Source organism: Podarcis gaigeae (assembly GCF_964106915.1).
Source record: "Podarcis gaigeae genome assembly, chromosome: 6".
Classification (NCBI taxonomy): Eukaryota; Metazoa; Chordata; class Lepidosauria; order Squamata; family Lacertidae; genus Podarcis; species Podarcis gaigeae.
This window is the reverse complement of record NC_139682.1, coordinates 39,991,536-40,007,988: the sequence shown is the minus strand read 5'-3', so window position 1 is coordinate 40,007,988 and position 16,453 is coordinate 39,991,536. Positions and strand designations below refer to the sequence as shown.

General features: G+C 41.3%; 1 protein-coding gene across 2 annotated transcripts in view; it reads left to right on the top strand.

The window, feature by feature from the left end:
* Window positions 1-14,520, top strand: part of IKBKE (inhibitor of nuclear factor kappa B kinase subunit epsilon) — a 42,359-nt gene extending 27,839 nt beyond the window's left edge. For both annotated transcript variants that reach the window (XM_083745478.1, XM_083745477.1), the window contains exons 15-21: window positions 3,343-3,419; window positions 4,426-4,465; window positions 5,046-5,147; window positions 8,823-8,919; window positions 10,342-10,442; window positions 13,798-13,869; window positions 14,038-14,520. In XM_083745478.1, coding sequence (XP_083601604.1) covers window positions 3,343-3,419; window positions 4,426-4,465; window positions 5,046-5,147; window positions 8,823-8,919; window positions 10,342-10,442; window positions 13,798-13,869; window positions 14,038-14,065 — 517 coding nt within the window. In that variant the 3' untranslated portion in view covers window positions 14,066-14,520. The remainder of the gene's footprint in view (window positions 1-3,342; window positions 3,420-4,425; window positions 4,466-5,045; window positions 5,148-8,822; window positions 8,920-10,341; window positions 10,443-13,797; window positions 13,870-14,037) is intronic.
* The last annotated feature ends 1,933 nt before the right edge of the window (window positions 14,521-16,453 follow it).

Below are 16,453 nucleotides of genomic sequence, written 5' to 3'. Positions count from 1 at the left end.
ACAGGAGTAAGTCTAGGTGAGCACAATGGGGCTTAATTCTGAGTAGACATACATAAGCTTGAATTGCAAGACTTAGTAGAAGATTAATGGTTACTTAAATATCCACATCCTAAAAATCTAGAGTGTTTTGGTGATAACAAACCATTCATTATCAATATGGTACAGAGGTTGATTTCTTACAAGTGATTTCCTGAGCCTGGTCCAATAAGGGCCTATGTCTCTGATATAACCCCATTCCAGTGGTTGCAAGAGAAGGAATATAATTTTCCTAGGGAACAGGATATTGTTGCCTTTGTGATAACTCCACAATAGATGTCCTCTTAGGAAGGGTCCTCTTCTAACCAGGGTCTTGTAGATGGACACCTGTTCTATGTGTTTTCAAGTAGCCAAAAGAATACTTGTTTGTTTGTTCATTTCAAATTTCTCGTCTGAGGCTCATGAGGTGGCTTATAATATAAAAACACAAAAATATGTAACATAATAGCAATAAAAACAATAACACTCTCCCCGTGGAGTGGAAAGACTCCATTTTATTTATTTAAAATATTTAAATGTCACTTTTCTACCAAAAAAGCATTCAAAGTAGTTAACAAAAAAGGAACACTAGAACAACAAACCTGATGTTCATTAGTTCGGTATCAATGTTTAAAAAGAACTTAACCCACCAATAAGCAGCAGATAAAAACAGTATCCCTTGTATAGTCTTTCTTACCTCATCTATGCCAGTCTAATCAGTTCAGGTGATATTGCTTATACAGTAATAGACTTTGGTTATTGGCATTCACAAGGAACTAGTTCTCTTTGTGGACTGTCACCCCTCTAACACCCCTTCTTACAAAGCCATATTATTAATGCTGGCCAGCAAATGGCTTTGTGACACTGACTATGATGAGCACACCATAAAAATAAGTGACAATGTAAACATAGCCTTGATTAAACTCCAGCCACTGAGGAAGCAAACAGCAGGTTTCCAAGTGCAATCTATTTTGCCTCCTCTGTCTGGAGAAGCTCAGCCAGGCTCTGTCTTCGTTGATACCTTAAACATGTCTCAAGAGATCCTATGTTCAAGCTTTGGGTAATAATAGTCTTGAGACGAGGGCCAAAAACATCCCTCAGTCTGAATATGCATAATCCTCCAGCAGTAAATAGCACATTCTCAGTGAATGGAGCAGTGCCTGATACCCCGCCTCCCAGAAAAAGCAGCTACAATGAGAATGAGTTGTGGTATCATGTTGATGAGATGCGAGGGGCACTACTGATATGCAACCCAGGGAAGGAATGATGCCCTAGGATGCTTCAGGCAGCAGTTTGAACCTGGCGGGAAAACCTTCACCAGCATGTAAGTTTAGAAATGAACACCTTCCTACACCTGTGAACAGGTGAGCTTGACTAGTGGATAGCATGCAATCTCTCTACATAATTGAGACTACCAAAAATGAGTTCTTGAAGTTGTGATGCAGCCATATAGGCAGCTAGAGAAGTATTATATGGCCTATCAGCTGAAGCATCATTTGGAGAGATATCATATGGATAGGGTGTGGTCAGGGAACAGGGCAATATAATAGAGGTAATAAGTGAGAAGCCCGTGGTGGAAAACTATCTTGTGCTGGGGAGGAGAATGCCTGGCCATGACTTCAGACCTTCTGCTGAAGCTCTTCTCCAAGTGCCTTCCTCAGCTGAAGGGTGCTATGTTACAAAAAAAGAAGGCTTCTTTGGTGCTGGTACCCCAGTAATGGAACACGATTGTATATTTTTAGTTGCTGCCACGATATTGTAAATGTTATGGTATTATTATTTTAGTTTTCTTTGTTATTGACCACCCTAGAAACTGTTGGATGAAGGGTGGTTTGCAAATATTTTAAGTGCATGCAGCCTGGTGAGTAACTGGGCTCGCATTTTGAAGTCCTTTGCTATGCTGCTGCTGGAGAGAGGTGAGGCTTGTAATCAGGGAAATCTCCATGACAAGCATCACAGGAAGGGAAGGAGCATCACTTGTTTTAGTGTCCGTTCTTGGATGTGTTCATTCCTCTCAGCTGACTGTCTCAATACTTGTCAGCCATGCACAGCTTGTACTGATCTCATGCTTGCCTATGCAACAATTGTGTGTAATACTGGCTTATATGTGGGTGATGCATTTCATGTTGGTGCATAAGACACAGTTCATTATAGCTTCGTTTCTCACTTCCAACTTCGTGGCAAAATGCTGAGCAAGCAGAAGCTCCCATCCATATGCCTTAGTAGGAAAATAACTTTTCTTCATTTAATTTACATTTCTCACATTACATTATCTTAGCAATTTGGCTGGTGAAAGTGGTTAGTTCACACTCTCAATTAGTGCTAAGGCTTCCACTAGATGCATCATTCCAGCATCTGGCACAGCACTCAGGGATTTGTACAAGAAAACCGGCATCAACATTGGCCTCACTGAGACAGAGTGAGTATACCAGGATGAACGTTGCTAAAACCAGCTGCAATGTTCTTGTCTGTCTGAGCTCTCTCTGTGCTGAGCAAGTCTTTAAAACTGTCTGTGCTCCAATTTCCCATCTGTAAAACAGGATTAGCAGCTCACCTCTTTTCCTTGCAAAAATGGTGTGAAGACTTATGGAAAAGAATGTAATGGACCAGATGCTGCAGTAATGAGGAATAAAGAATTGGGGGGGGGGGATAAATACTTCAGATAGTTAATAGAGAATAGTGGGCTTAGAGTATAGGCTTTGAGCCTTTGTTTTCTACATGTTCAGAAGAGTCGTGTGGTGCAGAGCTATTGCATTTGGATCATCCTCCAACCCAACATATTGAAAATGAGAATATCAGGAATGAGACGAGGCATGAACACATTTTTCTGACACAGAAATTATGCTGAATATGTAGCTCAGCTCTTGGCTATCCTAGCTGGTAGTAGATAAACATTTTATATCTCAATTGACTTTGTAATGATACAGTTCAAGATTTTACTGTTAGGAGTGGTACCAGAAAGGTTAATGCATCTTTCTCAGCATGCACAGCTGATTCTCCTGTTTGTGTCTTCTAGGGACAGACAGGTGTTGGTTCACTGACATCATTGAGGGCTTGCAAGAAAAATTATATGATTTTGCATCAGTTTCTAGATTTCTGGTGAAGGCTGTTCATAGTAACGTTGCTTCTTGTGACGTAAGACTGCTTGGAACAGAGCTAACAACAAGAGTTAGTGCTGTAGCTGTCTTGCCTCCCACTCATTCCTTTCTGGACCAGGTCCACTGGGATTTTTGTTACAGCAGACACAGCCCTTGGCTCATGATGGCATTGAACTGATTAGTTCCTTTCTTTCTATCTTACAACTGGCTTCCCAAACTGGTTCTTCAGCATCCAGCAGATGGAGGCTTGCCTTGACAAGATGCAGCTTATCTACAACCAGTTCAAGAAGACCCGGAAATGCAGGGGTGAGTTGCTAATGTTGATAGTCTCTCTTATATAATCATCAGCTTGCACAGATTTCATAAATCAGAGGTCTGTTAGCCATTACCAGGGCAGGTATGTCTTTAAAGCGTCTGATTAGGCAGATTCCTTGAAATAGCCCCATCTGATTAGGCAGATTCCCAAATAGCCCCAAGCAGGCATCTTAGCAGCAGTATCTTGAAACAAACAAAAATGCCAGGTGGGCACTACTGTACTTGGGGATTTGAGCCATCCATTCAGCAGCACCTGTACCGATAAGATAACAATTCTGAAAGCTGTGGCTAATCTCAAGGCTGCTCACCCCAGTCTGAAAAGTATGGGGCTTGTGGCTGCCTTGCATGCAGGTGCTCATATCTGCTAAGTGCCTGTGTAGACGGTGTCAGAACAAATGTTTATTAACTCTCAAGTGCCAACAAAGTTTCTTCTGTCACAACAAAAGGGAAAGTTGTAAGCCTTGTTTTAGTGTGTGTGTGTGTGTGTGTGTGTGTGTGTTTCATCCCTGGGGTCCTCAAAAACTGAGAAAAATGAAGGAACGGCTTCTAGATTGCAGGCAGAGGCAGAGGTAGTGATGTGCTGGAAGCACCTAGAACAGATGTGGAGGGCCTTTTGTTTTGCTGCATCAAAGCAACATGTATAGCTACCCCTCTGGCAGTTTCTCCCCACTCACCGCTCATTGGTTTTCACTGGAAATGTGACACCTCCCTGTTTCCTATTGGGCTATCTCGCAATATACCGTATTTTTACGTGTATAAGATGCCCCCATGTATAAGACACCCCCTATTTGGGGGGACTCCAAATTAAGAAAACACCCCTCAGCACTACCCATGTATAAGACGTACCCCAATTTTAAACCTTTTTTTGTTAAAAAAAACTAGTCTTATACACAGAAAAATACAGTACTTTATGTGAATAAAGTATTAATCTGTGAAACTGCAAAGTCCTGAAGTCATGCCCTGGAAAATCTACTAATAAGTTGCATTTTCTTTCTAGGCCTGGGCTACAATGAACAGCAGATCCACAAGCTGGATAAGTAAGTGTAAGAGTTTGTGTATAACAGACCAGCTGAGTATCGAACACTTCTGGTTTGTATTCTGTTGGTCTGTGGTTGGCCATTAAACTTTCCTGAGCTGCTCGTGCTCAGATTGTCTGATTCAGGAATGAGTATCAATCAATAAAGTTTCATTGAGGCACTTGAATAACAACCACCTCATAATAGCCTTGTGACTGTTGAGAACCAGCACCCTTCCTTGTAGTAGTAGGAATATCACATGTAAGGGGAAGGCTAGCTTCTCCCGTTCCATCAGCCGAGACAGGGAACTGGCTTTCCCTGCTCACAGGAACACAGCAATATGCCTTATACCAAGTTAAAGTATTCATCCATCTAGCCTAGTGTTGCTCTAAAGTCTCAGACTGCTGTTTTTCACATCACTTATTACCTGACCCTTTTAACTGGAAATGAACTAAATTAGCGAGTTTCTTTGTGGCTAATGATCTTGTTGCATTAGTGTGGGTATGGGTGGGTGTTTGCTTGTGGGTTGTTGTTTTTCAAATGCTTAAATTATGAGAAAAATTGATGAAATAATGTACATTTTATTTTGTTTCATTTTCAGGGTGAATTTAGGACATTTAGCAAAAAAGGTTCTTTCAGTTTTCCAGGACAACTGTTTGCAGCAATACAAAGCTTATCTTTTGGCACATGGAATTATAATGAGGTAACAGTGTTCCTAGCACATACTTTCACTGGCTGCCACTAAAGCAACAATGCTCATTTATTTTATTGCACCTATATCCTACCTTTCCTAGAAGGTGCTCAGGGTGGCATACGGGGTTCTCTCCCTCCTCATTTTATCTTTGCAACAACCCTAGGGAGCTAAGTTAGACTGTAAAATGGGGGCTGGCCCAAGGTGAGCTTCATGACTAAGGTGGGATTTGATTCCTTGTCTCCCAGGTCCTAGTCCAACACTCTTAAAGCAATACCACAATTTTCCCCATTCCAGGCTCTCATTCCATATGGAAGCCTAATTTGCTATGTTACCATCATTGAATTGTACACACATAAGGTCAATTCATGCATGATAAACATAGACCTCCTAGAAGAGACAAAACGCGCTTCATTTGGAAGGTGAAAAGAGGAGGGAAGTTCAAGAGAGGAGCTGAAAGCTGCATTCTACATCACCTCTGCGGATATAAGTCCACCCCCTTATTGACAGTTATGTCCTGTGCTGCTTCAAAACACATTTCTGCCAGGGAGGAGATTTTCCAACTGGGCTTGCTGCCAAGCCTCATAAGGAGGGAAACAACAGAAAGCTGGGCAAAGGCTTAAATTCATAGCCCCCTCTCCAGCATCTCTCTTGAGTACTCCCCCAACAATATATTTATTATATTTCAACTATTTATATACCACTTTTTAGAAAGGATCACAAGTGTTTTCCAAACACACACACAGAGAGACCAGAATTAAAAATAGCACATAAAGCAATGAAATTTAATAATATGTTCTAGAAAACATCAGAATTCAAAAGTAGGATTGTACTCATTCAAGACACATCCCTTCACTCAATACCCCCACAAATTTCACATCTGCTAACACATCTCAGTCAACCCCATCTATTTGTGAGGTTCTCTGTTTGAATAGAGAGTGTTTATGGAATCCGCAAAATGCATCTTGTCCTAATTTGCTATACCATGCCAGCAAACAAAATGAAGACCTTTGAATCAAAGTGATGGCATGGAGACAAAACAGGTGAAATCATGCTCATTGGCAATAATACAGTTGCATCCAGTGACGTTGTCTTGTTGCCACAATGGCTTCCACTTTTGCAACAGGATTTCCTCTCCCTCTCCTTTCCCTGGGGGAAATCCCCAAAACAGATTGGAGGTTATGGAGGTGTGCTGGGAAAGGAGAAATAAAGCTCATCGCACAGGAGAGAAAGTCCTTATGCTAGTGGGATGACTTTGTTGGATGCAGCCCATTCCCTTTCTATGAAAGGGACATTGCTTCTTTTCAAGCTCTGTATCTAGCTTTGTGATTGGTTGTCAGAATGAGTTGTGTTCATTTTTCTCATTAGCGTCTAGTGCCTTTCTGAAATCTTGGAATTAACTAGGCATAAGAGTTTATTTTTCCCTTCATGATATAATGCACAGCAGGATAGCTGACATTATAAACAAAGACATGCTGTCGAGCTCACGTTAGTACTCATTTCACTGGACTACACATTGCAAATCTTCCCAAGCCTTTGAGTTGGAATATTGATGAACTTCTTTGTTTTCAGTATCAAGCAAGTTTCTCATATTGGAATGAAGCCATTATTAAGACAAAGAGCAGCACTTAGAAAGAATGATTTTATGTTAAAGGGTGTTTGGGGAATAATGCAAAGAGCAAATTGCCCAGTGGTGATGGAGAGTCATGCATTGACTTATTACATTGGAGAAAAGTGCAGTCACTTAAGGAAGTAACTGCAACCCCAACTGGGGGGTTTTAATTGCAAAATGCTTTTGAAACACAGCAGCTTTTTCAATTGGGTTTCAAAGGGCCTGAAGGTTTCTGATGATACTCATCATAATTAGGGTTGCTTGAGGACTTCACTGGGACTGACTTCTGAAGTGTACTCATCTGATCCACATCTACCAGAATAAGTTGTGGGTTGTGGGTTGGACTCCATCAAATTCTACAAGGTGGTCTAAGGGCTGGCTATTTGTTTTTAACAGGTAGTAGCTGCTTGCAGTGACTCCAGAGTATATTGCTGCTTCTGCACAGTGAAAATGAGACCAAAATGAGACCCTGGAACTGTGGAAGTAACTTACTTCCAGGGCTCCAGGGAGAATTTTTGGACACGTTTTCATGGTACAAGGCAGCAGTGCACTTTTCAGCTGCTCCAGATAACTAGAACATATTTTTTTTAAAGAAAATGAAATGCAAAGCCTTGAAACACATTGTAAGTACTTTTTTTAAAAAAGGAATTAAATGTGTGTGGATTTTTGTTGTGAAAAAGAATCTATCTTTAGTCATGATTAGTCTTTCCTTGCTGTGACAAAAGCTGTCACACAGGTTGTCAAAACTGAGGAGTTCAGAATCAAATTAAGCAGCAATGACATTGGAAGGAGATTCAAGAATCAGTTCCACCTCCGAACCATGCGGAAGCAAAATACAATTGCATTATGATGATGAGTAGATACAGTGACTAGATAGCTTTGTTGCATCCTAGTACATACCATGAGTGAAAGATTTGCATCCTGCTGCAGATTTAAGGTAGTTGGTTTTTTTTAAGAAGCCTGATAAGTATGAATATGATCTGCTTTAAGGCTTCCATCCTATATCCAATTACTTCAGATTAAGCCCCATTGAGTTAAATGATTTACTCCTGTGTAGACACATATAGGTTGATTTCAAAGGGAAGGAGTGAAGCTTGTACATGCCTTTCTTATTGAAATCAGTGGAACCTAGCTCATGCTCTGTTTTTAACTTTAAATCTATCCACTTCATTTAGTTAATAACCAAATTACAGTTTACAGTTTTCACAGTGATAACACATCTCCCTGATATCTTTATAGGTTTTGGTTTCTAGTACTTTAACAGTTTATACCCATGGTATAGCTTTGGCAGATATATGATCTTGCAGAAAAGTATAAATATTGTTAACTAATATGTTCACATCATATTGCATCATTTCATTTACTGTTTCTTGATATCCAGCAGTGCTGTGATCTTCAGGGGTTGTTATTTTTGTGTATATGTGTTTCTTTGTTTCTAATTGCCTTTTTTGCTCTTGGTTTAACAAGTTCCCTATTAGCTCCTTTCTCAATCCCACCAAGGCACAGAGCAGAATGAAACAGAATTAATTCTATGTTTCCTTCATTTTGTGTATTTTACTATTTTTATTATGTTTTAATTTTTAATGCATTCTGCTTTGAGGGGCTTCCGCCCAAAAGTGGTTTGTAACTTTCTAAAACAAAATCCACTTGCCTATTTATTTCACCTTTGTTGCTATGAAAAATGAACAATCAGTGGTGGCTGCTTTGATGTCCCCACTGTGGAAGGACGTGTAGATCCAGAATTGGCCTCCACAGTCACTCACTGTTAAGACCCTGTTCATGAAAGACAATCTTACTTGGCTAGGAGCGATTGTCAAAGAAGAAGCTTTGATGAGATGCCTGGCAGGGTGGGGGTCCTAAGTAGCTTCTCAGAGGGGAAAACTGTATCCTTTTTTTGGAACATCATTAATGCTGTATGACTTTGCTATTCAAATCCATGGGGAACTTTGTGGACCTGATGAATCCTTGTGGCTGAGCACTTCTTTCCATTTTAGAGAAACCTAAGCTCAAAGTGCCTCCTCAGAAGAAAAGAAATTAGCAACTATTTGACTACACTTGTTGTCTTATCCCTTCAGGAAGGTGTTTGACCTGAAGAAGAGTTTGAAGAAGCTGAACAGATCTTTAACCTCCTGTAGTGCAGAGATGTCAGGGTGCCAGGATTGCCTTGATAAAGTACAGTGGCGATTTTTTTCTTCTGCTGTTCAAACCATTTCAAAAACCAGCAACTTGAAATTAAATTTAACTATGTCCAGTTTATTATAGCTCTAATCCATGGGTTGTCCCCTGTGTGTGTGCGCTCAATCTGCTCTGAGCCTCTGGTTCAGATTTGGGAGCAATGCAGGGGGAGGAAGGGAAGGAAAGTTCTGTTGCACGAGCGGAAGTAATTCTGTCCTTATTTGTACCTCAGTTGCTTTAAGTGTCCCAGCTATCCGAATCCACAATGTGACCCCCATGTGTCAGGGCCGGATTTAGGTTTGATGAGGCCCCAAGCTACTGAAGATAATGGGACCCTTTATATGTCCAGCTGTCCTTTGTCAACAACAAATTGTCACTGTTTTTTGTGTTGAATATACACTATATGTCCATGCAGAATGTAGGCACCCTGTATATAGAAATGAGCAAACTAGTGATATTTTGGGGAGCAGGCGGGGCCCATTACTTACACCATAGGAGCCTACACAACATAAAACACTGTTGCTGTATGTAGGTTTTATTTTATTTGCTTTTTATCTTATATTTTGGAAATGTACATCTAGTTTTGTTTCCTTTAATTTTTTGGGGGGGCCCCAAGAGAGTGGGGCCCTTAGCTATAGTTTGTTTAGCTTATACATAAATCCGGCACTGCACTGTCAAAAAAGTTAGATTAGCTCCATTCTCTGAGGGGTGCAGTTGAAAGGGCAGAAAAGCAAAACAAAATTGTCCAAGGATGGGCAGAACTTGGGATATAAGGACTGCTCTTGCTTGTTTGAATACTTAGTCTGCTCCTCCACAGACCACTCGCCAAGACCCTGCCATTTCTTTTTGTCTTTTTCTTGATACCACCTTGTGCTGGAGGAATTTTTCAGCATCTTTTGGACTTCACCAGTGTTATTTCAGGCTGGCAGGAGTCCTGGACCAAAAGATTAATTCAGACAGGCAACTAACCAGCTGTTTATGTTGTGAAGGTCTCACATTGGGCAAGAGTTCCATCCAGTGATGTAATGAAATAATGGTTCACTGGAGAGTCGCCCCATCAAAAGCAATGGAGTCATAATTGCAATTACTGTATGCATAACATGGTTGCCTAAATCCAGCCTAATGGAGACGGTAATAGTAATAGGCCTGACACTTTTTGAACACCACCTGTTGCAAATAGGATCCACTTTTAACTGGTATATGCAAAGGAACATTGTACGTACTCACTCCATTGTTTTTGTTCTCTGTTTTGCATTTTGCTTCCCCTGAAGATTTTCCATGGACAGTAGGACCTTTCATATATATTAATTGATTCTGGCATTTTGAAAGGCGATTCGCTTTTCATAATTTCATGTACCAAGTGTGATGAGAGCTTGGTATGCCTGTAGTGATCTGTGGTGTTTTTCATTTTCTTGACAGGCTTTGGATGAGTTGCCTCAGAGAATCCTCCAAGGCAAAACAACACATTCTGCACCTACACAAGTTTACATGAACCAGAAGCACCAAGACATGGTGTTTGGGTATGTGCACACAAATATAACTGTCAAGGCATATGGAGTCTGGATGTTTTCTGGGCGTGCTTCTTTTTTGCACCATTGTAATAATTTATGCTTGTTCTCTTGACAGAACTCTATTAGCCTTTGCCCTGCTTCGTTTTGATCTCCAAGGCCAAACTTGCCAGTTGTTCCTTTTATCTCTTGACTCCCTACTTTAGCATTCCAATCCCCTATAATGAGAAGAACATCCTTCTTTGGTGTCACTTCTATAAGGTCTTGTAAGTCTTCATAGAATTGGTCAATTTCAGTTTCTTCAGCACAAGTAGTTGGTGCATAAACTTGGATTACTGTGATGTTAAAAGGTCTGCCTTGGATTCGTATCGAGATCATTCTATCATTTTTGAGATTGCATCCCAGTACAGCTTTCACCACTCTTTTGTTGACTATGAGGGCCACTCCATTTCTTTTATGGGTTTCTTGCCCGCAGTAGTAGATATGATGGTCATCCGAACTGAATTCACCCATTCCCGTCCATTTTAGTTCACTGATGCCCAGGATGTCAATATTTATTCTTGCCATCTCATTTTTGACCACCTCCAACTTACCCAGGTTCATGGTTCTTACATTCCAGGTTCCTATGCAATATTTTTCTTTACAGCATTGGACTTTCCTTTCGCTTCCAGAGAACAAGCTGGTCATCACAAACACGCTTTTCCAGCAACACAAGAGACGACTCTACACATGGACATCACCAGATGGGCAGCATCGAAATCAGATTGATTATATTCTCTGCAGCCAAAGATGGAGAAGCTCTATACAGTCAGCAAAAACAAGACCTGGAGCTGACTGTGGCTCAGATCATCAGCTTCTTATAGCAAAATTCAAGCTTAAACTGAAGAAAGTAGGAAAAACCACTGGGCCGGTAAGATACAATCTAAGTCAAATCCCTTATGAATACACAGTGGAAGTGAGGAACAGGTTTAAGGATTTAGATTTGGTGGACAGAATGCCTGAAGAACTATGGATGGAGGCTCGTAACATTATACAGGAGGCAGCAACGAAAACCATCCCAATGAAAAGGAAATGCAAGAAAGCAAAGTGGCTGTCCAATGAGGCCTTACAAATAGCGGGGGAGAGAAGGCAAGCAAAATGCGAGGGAGATGGTGAAAGATACAGGAAATTGAATGCAGATTTCCAAAGAATAGCAAGGAGAGACAAGAAGACCTTCTTAAACGAGCAATGCAAAGAAATAGAGGAAAGCAATAGAATGGGAAGAACCAGAGATCTGTTCAAGAAAATTGGAGATATGAAAGGAACATTTCGTACAAAGATTTCCACAATAAAGGACAAAAGTGGAAAGGACCTAACAGAAGCAGAAGACATCAAGAAGAGGTGGCAAGAATACACAGAGGAATTATACCAGAAAGAAATGGATGTCTCGTATACCCCAGGTAGTGTGGTTGCTGACCTTGAGCCAGACATCCTGGAAAGTGAAGTCAAATGGGCCTTAGAAAGCACTGCAAATAACAAGGCCAGTGGAAGTGATGGCATTCCAGCTGAACTATTTAAAATTTTAAAAGATGATGCTGTTAAGGTGCTACACTCAATATGCCAGCAAGTTTGGAAAACTCAGCAGTGGCCAGAGGATTGGAGAAGATCAGTCTACATCCCAATCCCAAAGAAGGGCAGTGCCAAAGAATGCTCCAAGTACCGCACAATTGCACTCATTTCACACGCTAGCAAGGTTATGCTTAAAATTCTACAAGGAAGGCTCAAGCAGTATGTGGACCGAGAACTCCCAGAAGTGCAAGCTGGATTTAGAAGAGGCAGAGGAACCAGAGACCAAATTGCAAACATGCGGGGATTATGGAGAAAGCTAGAGAGTTCCAGAAAGACATCTACTTCTGCTTCATTGACTATGCAAAAGCTTTTGACTGTGTCGACCACGGCAAACTATGGCAAGTTCTTAAAGAAATGGGAGTGCCAGATCACCTCATCTGTCTCCTGAGAAATCTCTATGTGGGACAAGAAGCTACAGTTAGAACTGGATATGGAACAACTGATTGGTTCAAAATTGGGAAAGGAGTACGACAAGGCTGTATTTTGTCTCCCTGCTTATTTAACTTATATGCAGAATTCATCATGCGAAAGGCTGGGCTGGATGAATCCCTAGCCGGAATTAAGATTGCCGGAAGAAATATCAACAACCTCAGATATGCAGATGACACAACCTTGATGGCAGAAAGTGAGGAGGAATTAAAGAACCTTTTAATGAGGGTGAAAGAGGAGAGCGCAAAATATGGCCTGAAGCTCAACATCAAAAAAACGAAGATCATGGCCACTGGTCCCATCACCTCCTGGCAAATAGAAGGGGAAGAAATGGAGGTAGTGAGAGATTTTACTTTCTTGGGCTCAATGATCACTGCAGATGGTGACAGCAGCCACGAAATTAAAAGACGCCTGCTTCTTGGGAGAAGGGCAATGACAGGCCTAGACAGCATCTTGAGAAGTAGAGACATCACCTTGCCAACAAAGGTTCGTATAGTTAAAGCTATGGTTTTCCCAGTAGTGATGTATGGAAGTGAGAGCTGGACCATAAAGAAGGCTGATCGCCGAAGAATTGATGCTTTTGAATTATGGTGCTGGAGGAGACTCTTGAGAGTCCCATGGACTGCAAGAAGATCAAACCTCTCCATACTGAAGGAAATCAACCCTGAGTGCTCACTGGAAGGACAGATTGTGAAGCTGAGGCTCCAGTACTTTGGCCACCTCATGAGAAGAGAAGACTCCCTGGAGAAGACCCTGATGTTGGGAAAGATGGAGGGCACAAGGAGAAGGGGACGGCAGAGGACGAGATGGTTGGATAGTGTTTTCGAGGTTACCAGCATGAGTTTGAGCAAACTGCGGGAGGCAGTGGAGGACAGAGGTGCCTGGCGTTCTCTGGTCCATGGGGTCACGAAGAGTCGGACACGACTAAACGACTAAACAACAACAACAATAATTTATGATGAAAAGCAACTAGTGTGTGGCACATATTTAAAATATATCCCTCACCTCTCAGGCCAGTGTGTGTGTCATGTGAGTTGATATATTATCACATTCAAAGCGTGCTATGCAACCTTCCAACAGTAATTCCAGTGTGGTGTACAGCAATAGAATATGACTCCAGTAAGAGCAACATAGTGAAATTCATCACAATCCACAGACCAGCCAGATACCACCCAGGCATGGTATTAACAATCTGCAAATGCCTGGGTGAAGAAAATGTATTGTACAATGTTCTGGTGAGCATCTGCTTGGTCATGCATAATTAATAATTTTAAAAATGCATAATTAAATAAAAAAAGTTGAACTGTACTTTTTGTTGTGTCTTGAACAGGATGCAAGAGCTTCAGCACCAGATGAAAATAGTAGCTCACAATCTCCAGCTCAACAATAGCATCATCCAGCGGTAAGAGGTTCTGAAATCTCTTTAGCAGCATATAAAGCTATGCCTAAGAGAAAGTACTAAGCATGATAAGAAAGCATTGCTCTCCCAAGTCTGAAAAATGTATGCATTCAAAAGGCGAGTTGTGACCGCTTCTCTAATCCAAATCACCTTTTTATTTTCTTTCTCTAGGTTAAATGGTGTTGCACCAGGACTGTAGGGGTGAGAGTAGGCTGCAGAGCCAGAAATTCTAATGCGGGTAAATCCACATCGTTGAAGACTTATTGGGGAGAAAACTTCATTGTTGAGTCTTAAAGATGCCTATGCATTTCTACCTCCCTGCTGTAGCACTTTGATGTGGATATAAGTGAGTGGTCTGTCTAACCAGCATACCTCAATAGAGAACCAAATGTGTTTGATGTGTTTGTTACGTTTTGAGAGAGAGAAATATTTTTTCTCCTACCCAAATTTTATTGTTTGCTTACTCCTTTCAATCTTCAGTAATGGAGCTGGAGGTTCTTTTCCTTGGTTCAGTGAGATCTGGCATTTTGAAGCTTGTCATGCAGGCACTAGAGCCTCACTGAACCAAATCTGGCTAGCCAGTTGCCCTGAAATGTTCGTTGTTAAGTACTAGAAATACTTAACTCGGAAACAAAGAAACTATACCTCACCATACTGTTCCTTGGTTGACCTTTGTTCATTGATGGGCCCTTTGTGGTAGTCTAATGTAAAAGGGATCCTAGGTTTGTGGGACCAAAGCTGTGTCCCCCCGGCTTCAAGCAGTGACTCAGAAACTACAAAAAAGAGTCTGAAGAGTTATCAACCTACAGTAGTGCTGTCTGCAAACAAGCCAGGTGTAGATGCCAGTACAGAGACCAAAGTAGGATGTGGCATGTGAGAAGCTGGACTCCCCCAAGGAACTCTGCACTGAAGCCCTCACAGTTTCCTGCCTTTCTTGACCACTATGGCAATGAACCCATCTGGATGGTGGTAAGAGTTGAGACGTTAGACAGGGTTGCTTTAAGAGCTCCACTCACCAATGGAGACACACGGGCTCTGTTTGACTTGATGGAACATGATGGAGAACGTCCACTTTCGGAGAGCTGTCCTTGGTGCTACAGAGCTTGCTTGGTTTGGCCATGTCTCTCTTTCTCTCTCCTTGGCTTTTTGATTGTCTGTTGGAACCTGGCCTTGTGTAGGAAGACTTACCGGGGAGAAGTCTTGTGTAGAAAGTCTTGCTCCTTGCCTGTAACTGCCAGTCAGGTGAGACCCACACCCCATCCCATTGGTTTCCACTTGTCAGGGCTGCTTAGTCTGAGAAAAAAGAACTAATTTATCTTCTTTTGATCTGTTGGTTAGAGTGGTTCAAGGGGCATAATGTAGACTTGGTTGCTCACGGTGCACATACGATTTTTAATAACAAAAAAACTTACTTTGATGAGAAAATATTTGTAGAAGGTTTAGGATGTAGGTTGTATTTTTGTTTTAAGCATATTGATAGTTTTTTCTTGGGATCTATGAGATATAAGGAGCTGTTGCATTGTTTAAGCGATGTGGTCATGTTTTTAAACATTTTAGGCATACACATAAAAAGTAATGTATGGTGTGTTCCTGTGTGTCCCAGTGCAATTGTATTGCATCTCCTGAGATGAACAACAGAGATGTTTACTGAAAGTACAACAGGATATCAGTGGAAAAGAATCTATTTTAAAACACTCAAGGACTTTTTGCCTTGCATAATGATCATAGTGTTGAGTTAAGAGTACTGGTTGCGTGTATGCTTCCAACCCTGGGTCAAGGCTCTTATCTTTAAAATTCAGGAGGAAACCAGGGTCACTTATGCAAATCTTCTTTATGCCAAGTTAGAATGGAGATGGGAGCACTCTGGAATTCTCTCAGTATTGAGTGAGAAGGTATTCTTTGTACAAGTGCTGCAAGAACATTTTAATTATTTCAGCTTGCTTTAGGCTGATTTCTGTTTGGTTTTATTTGTTTTTAATCAAAGTGGCACTGAGTGCTTTAGAAGACTGGACCAGACTTTTCTTTTCATAACCATTTGTTCCAGCCCTGTCTCCTAGTCTGCCTCAATATGCTTTGCTGGATTCAGATGGTTCTAGATGTTGCCCACTAAATAGAAAATGGCCGGGATATATTTCAGGCTTGCTTTTGGAAACAAGCCAAAATTGATTAGGATAAATGGATGAGAGAGGCAGGTGTCTTGTTGCTGCATGTATGTTTAATTATAAATGTTTTGCTTTCACCCCAAAGCAGAGCAGGCAAGCAACACACTTCCAGGTTTCTGGTTTGATTTATCTTAAGCTTCCAGGCCTGGTGTGTGTATTAACTTTTTCATCCCAAAAGGCTGTGAGCTAAGTAAAGAGTTTTCTGCTTTCCTTTGATTAAAACAGCAACAACGAAACAGCTGAGCAGATAAGTTAATGTCAGCACAGAGAAGCTAAGGCTGAAGTAGAATTGTTTGGTTGTGATCCAGGAGATTCCCCCTTAGAGATGAACAACAAGGGCTGGTGCCCTTGCATTAGGGCATCTTCCTCCCTTTCACCCCCAGCAGCAGCTGCTCCTCAACCTGCCTCAGAAGCTGCTTTTGATG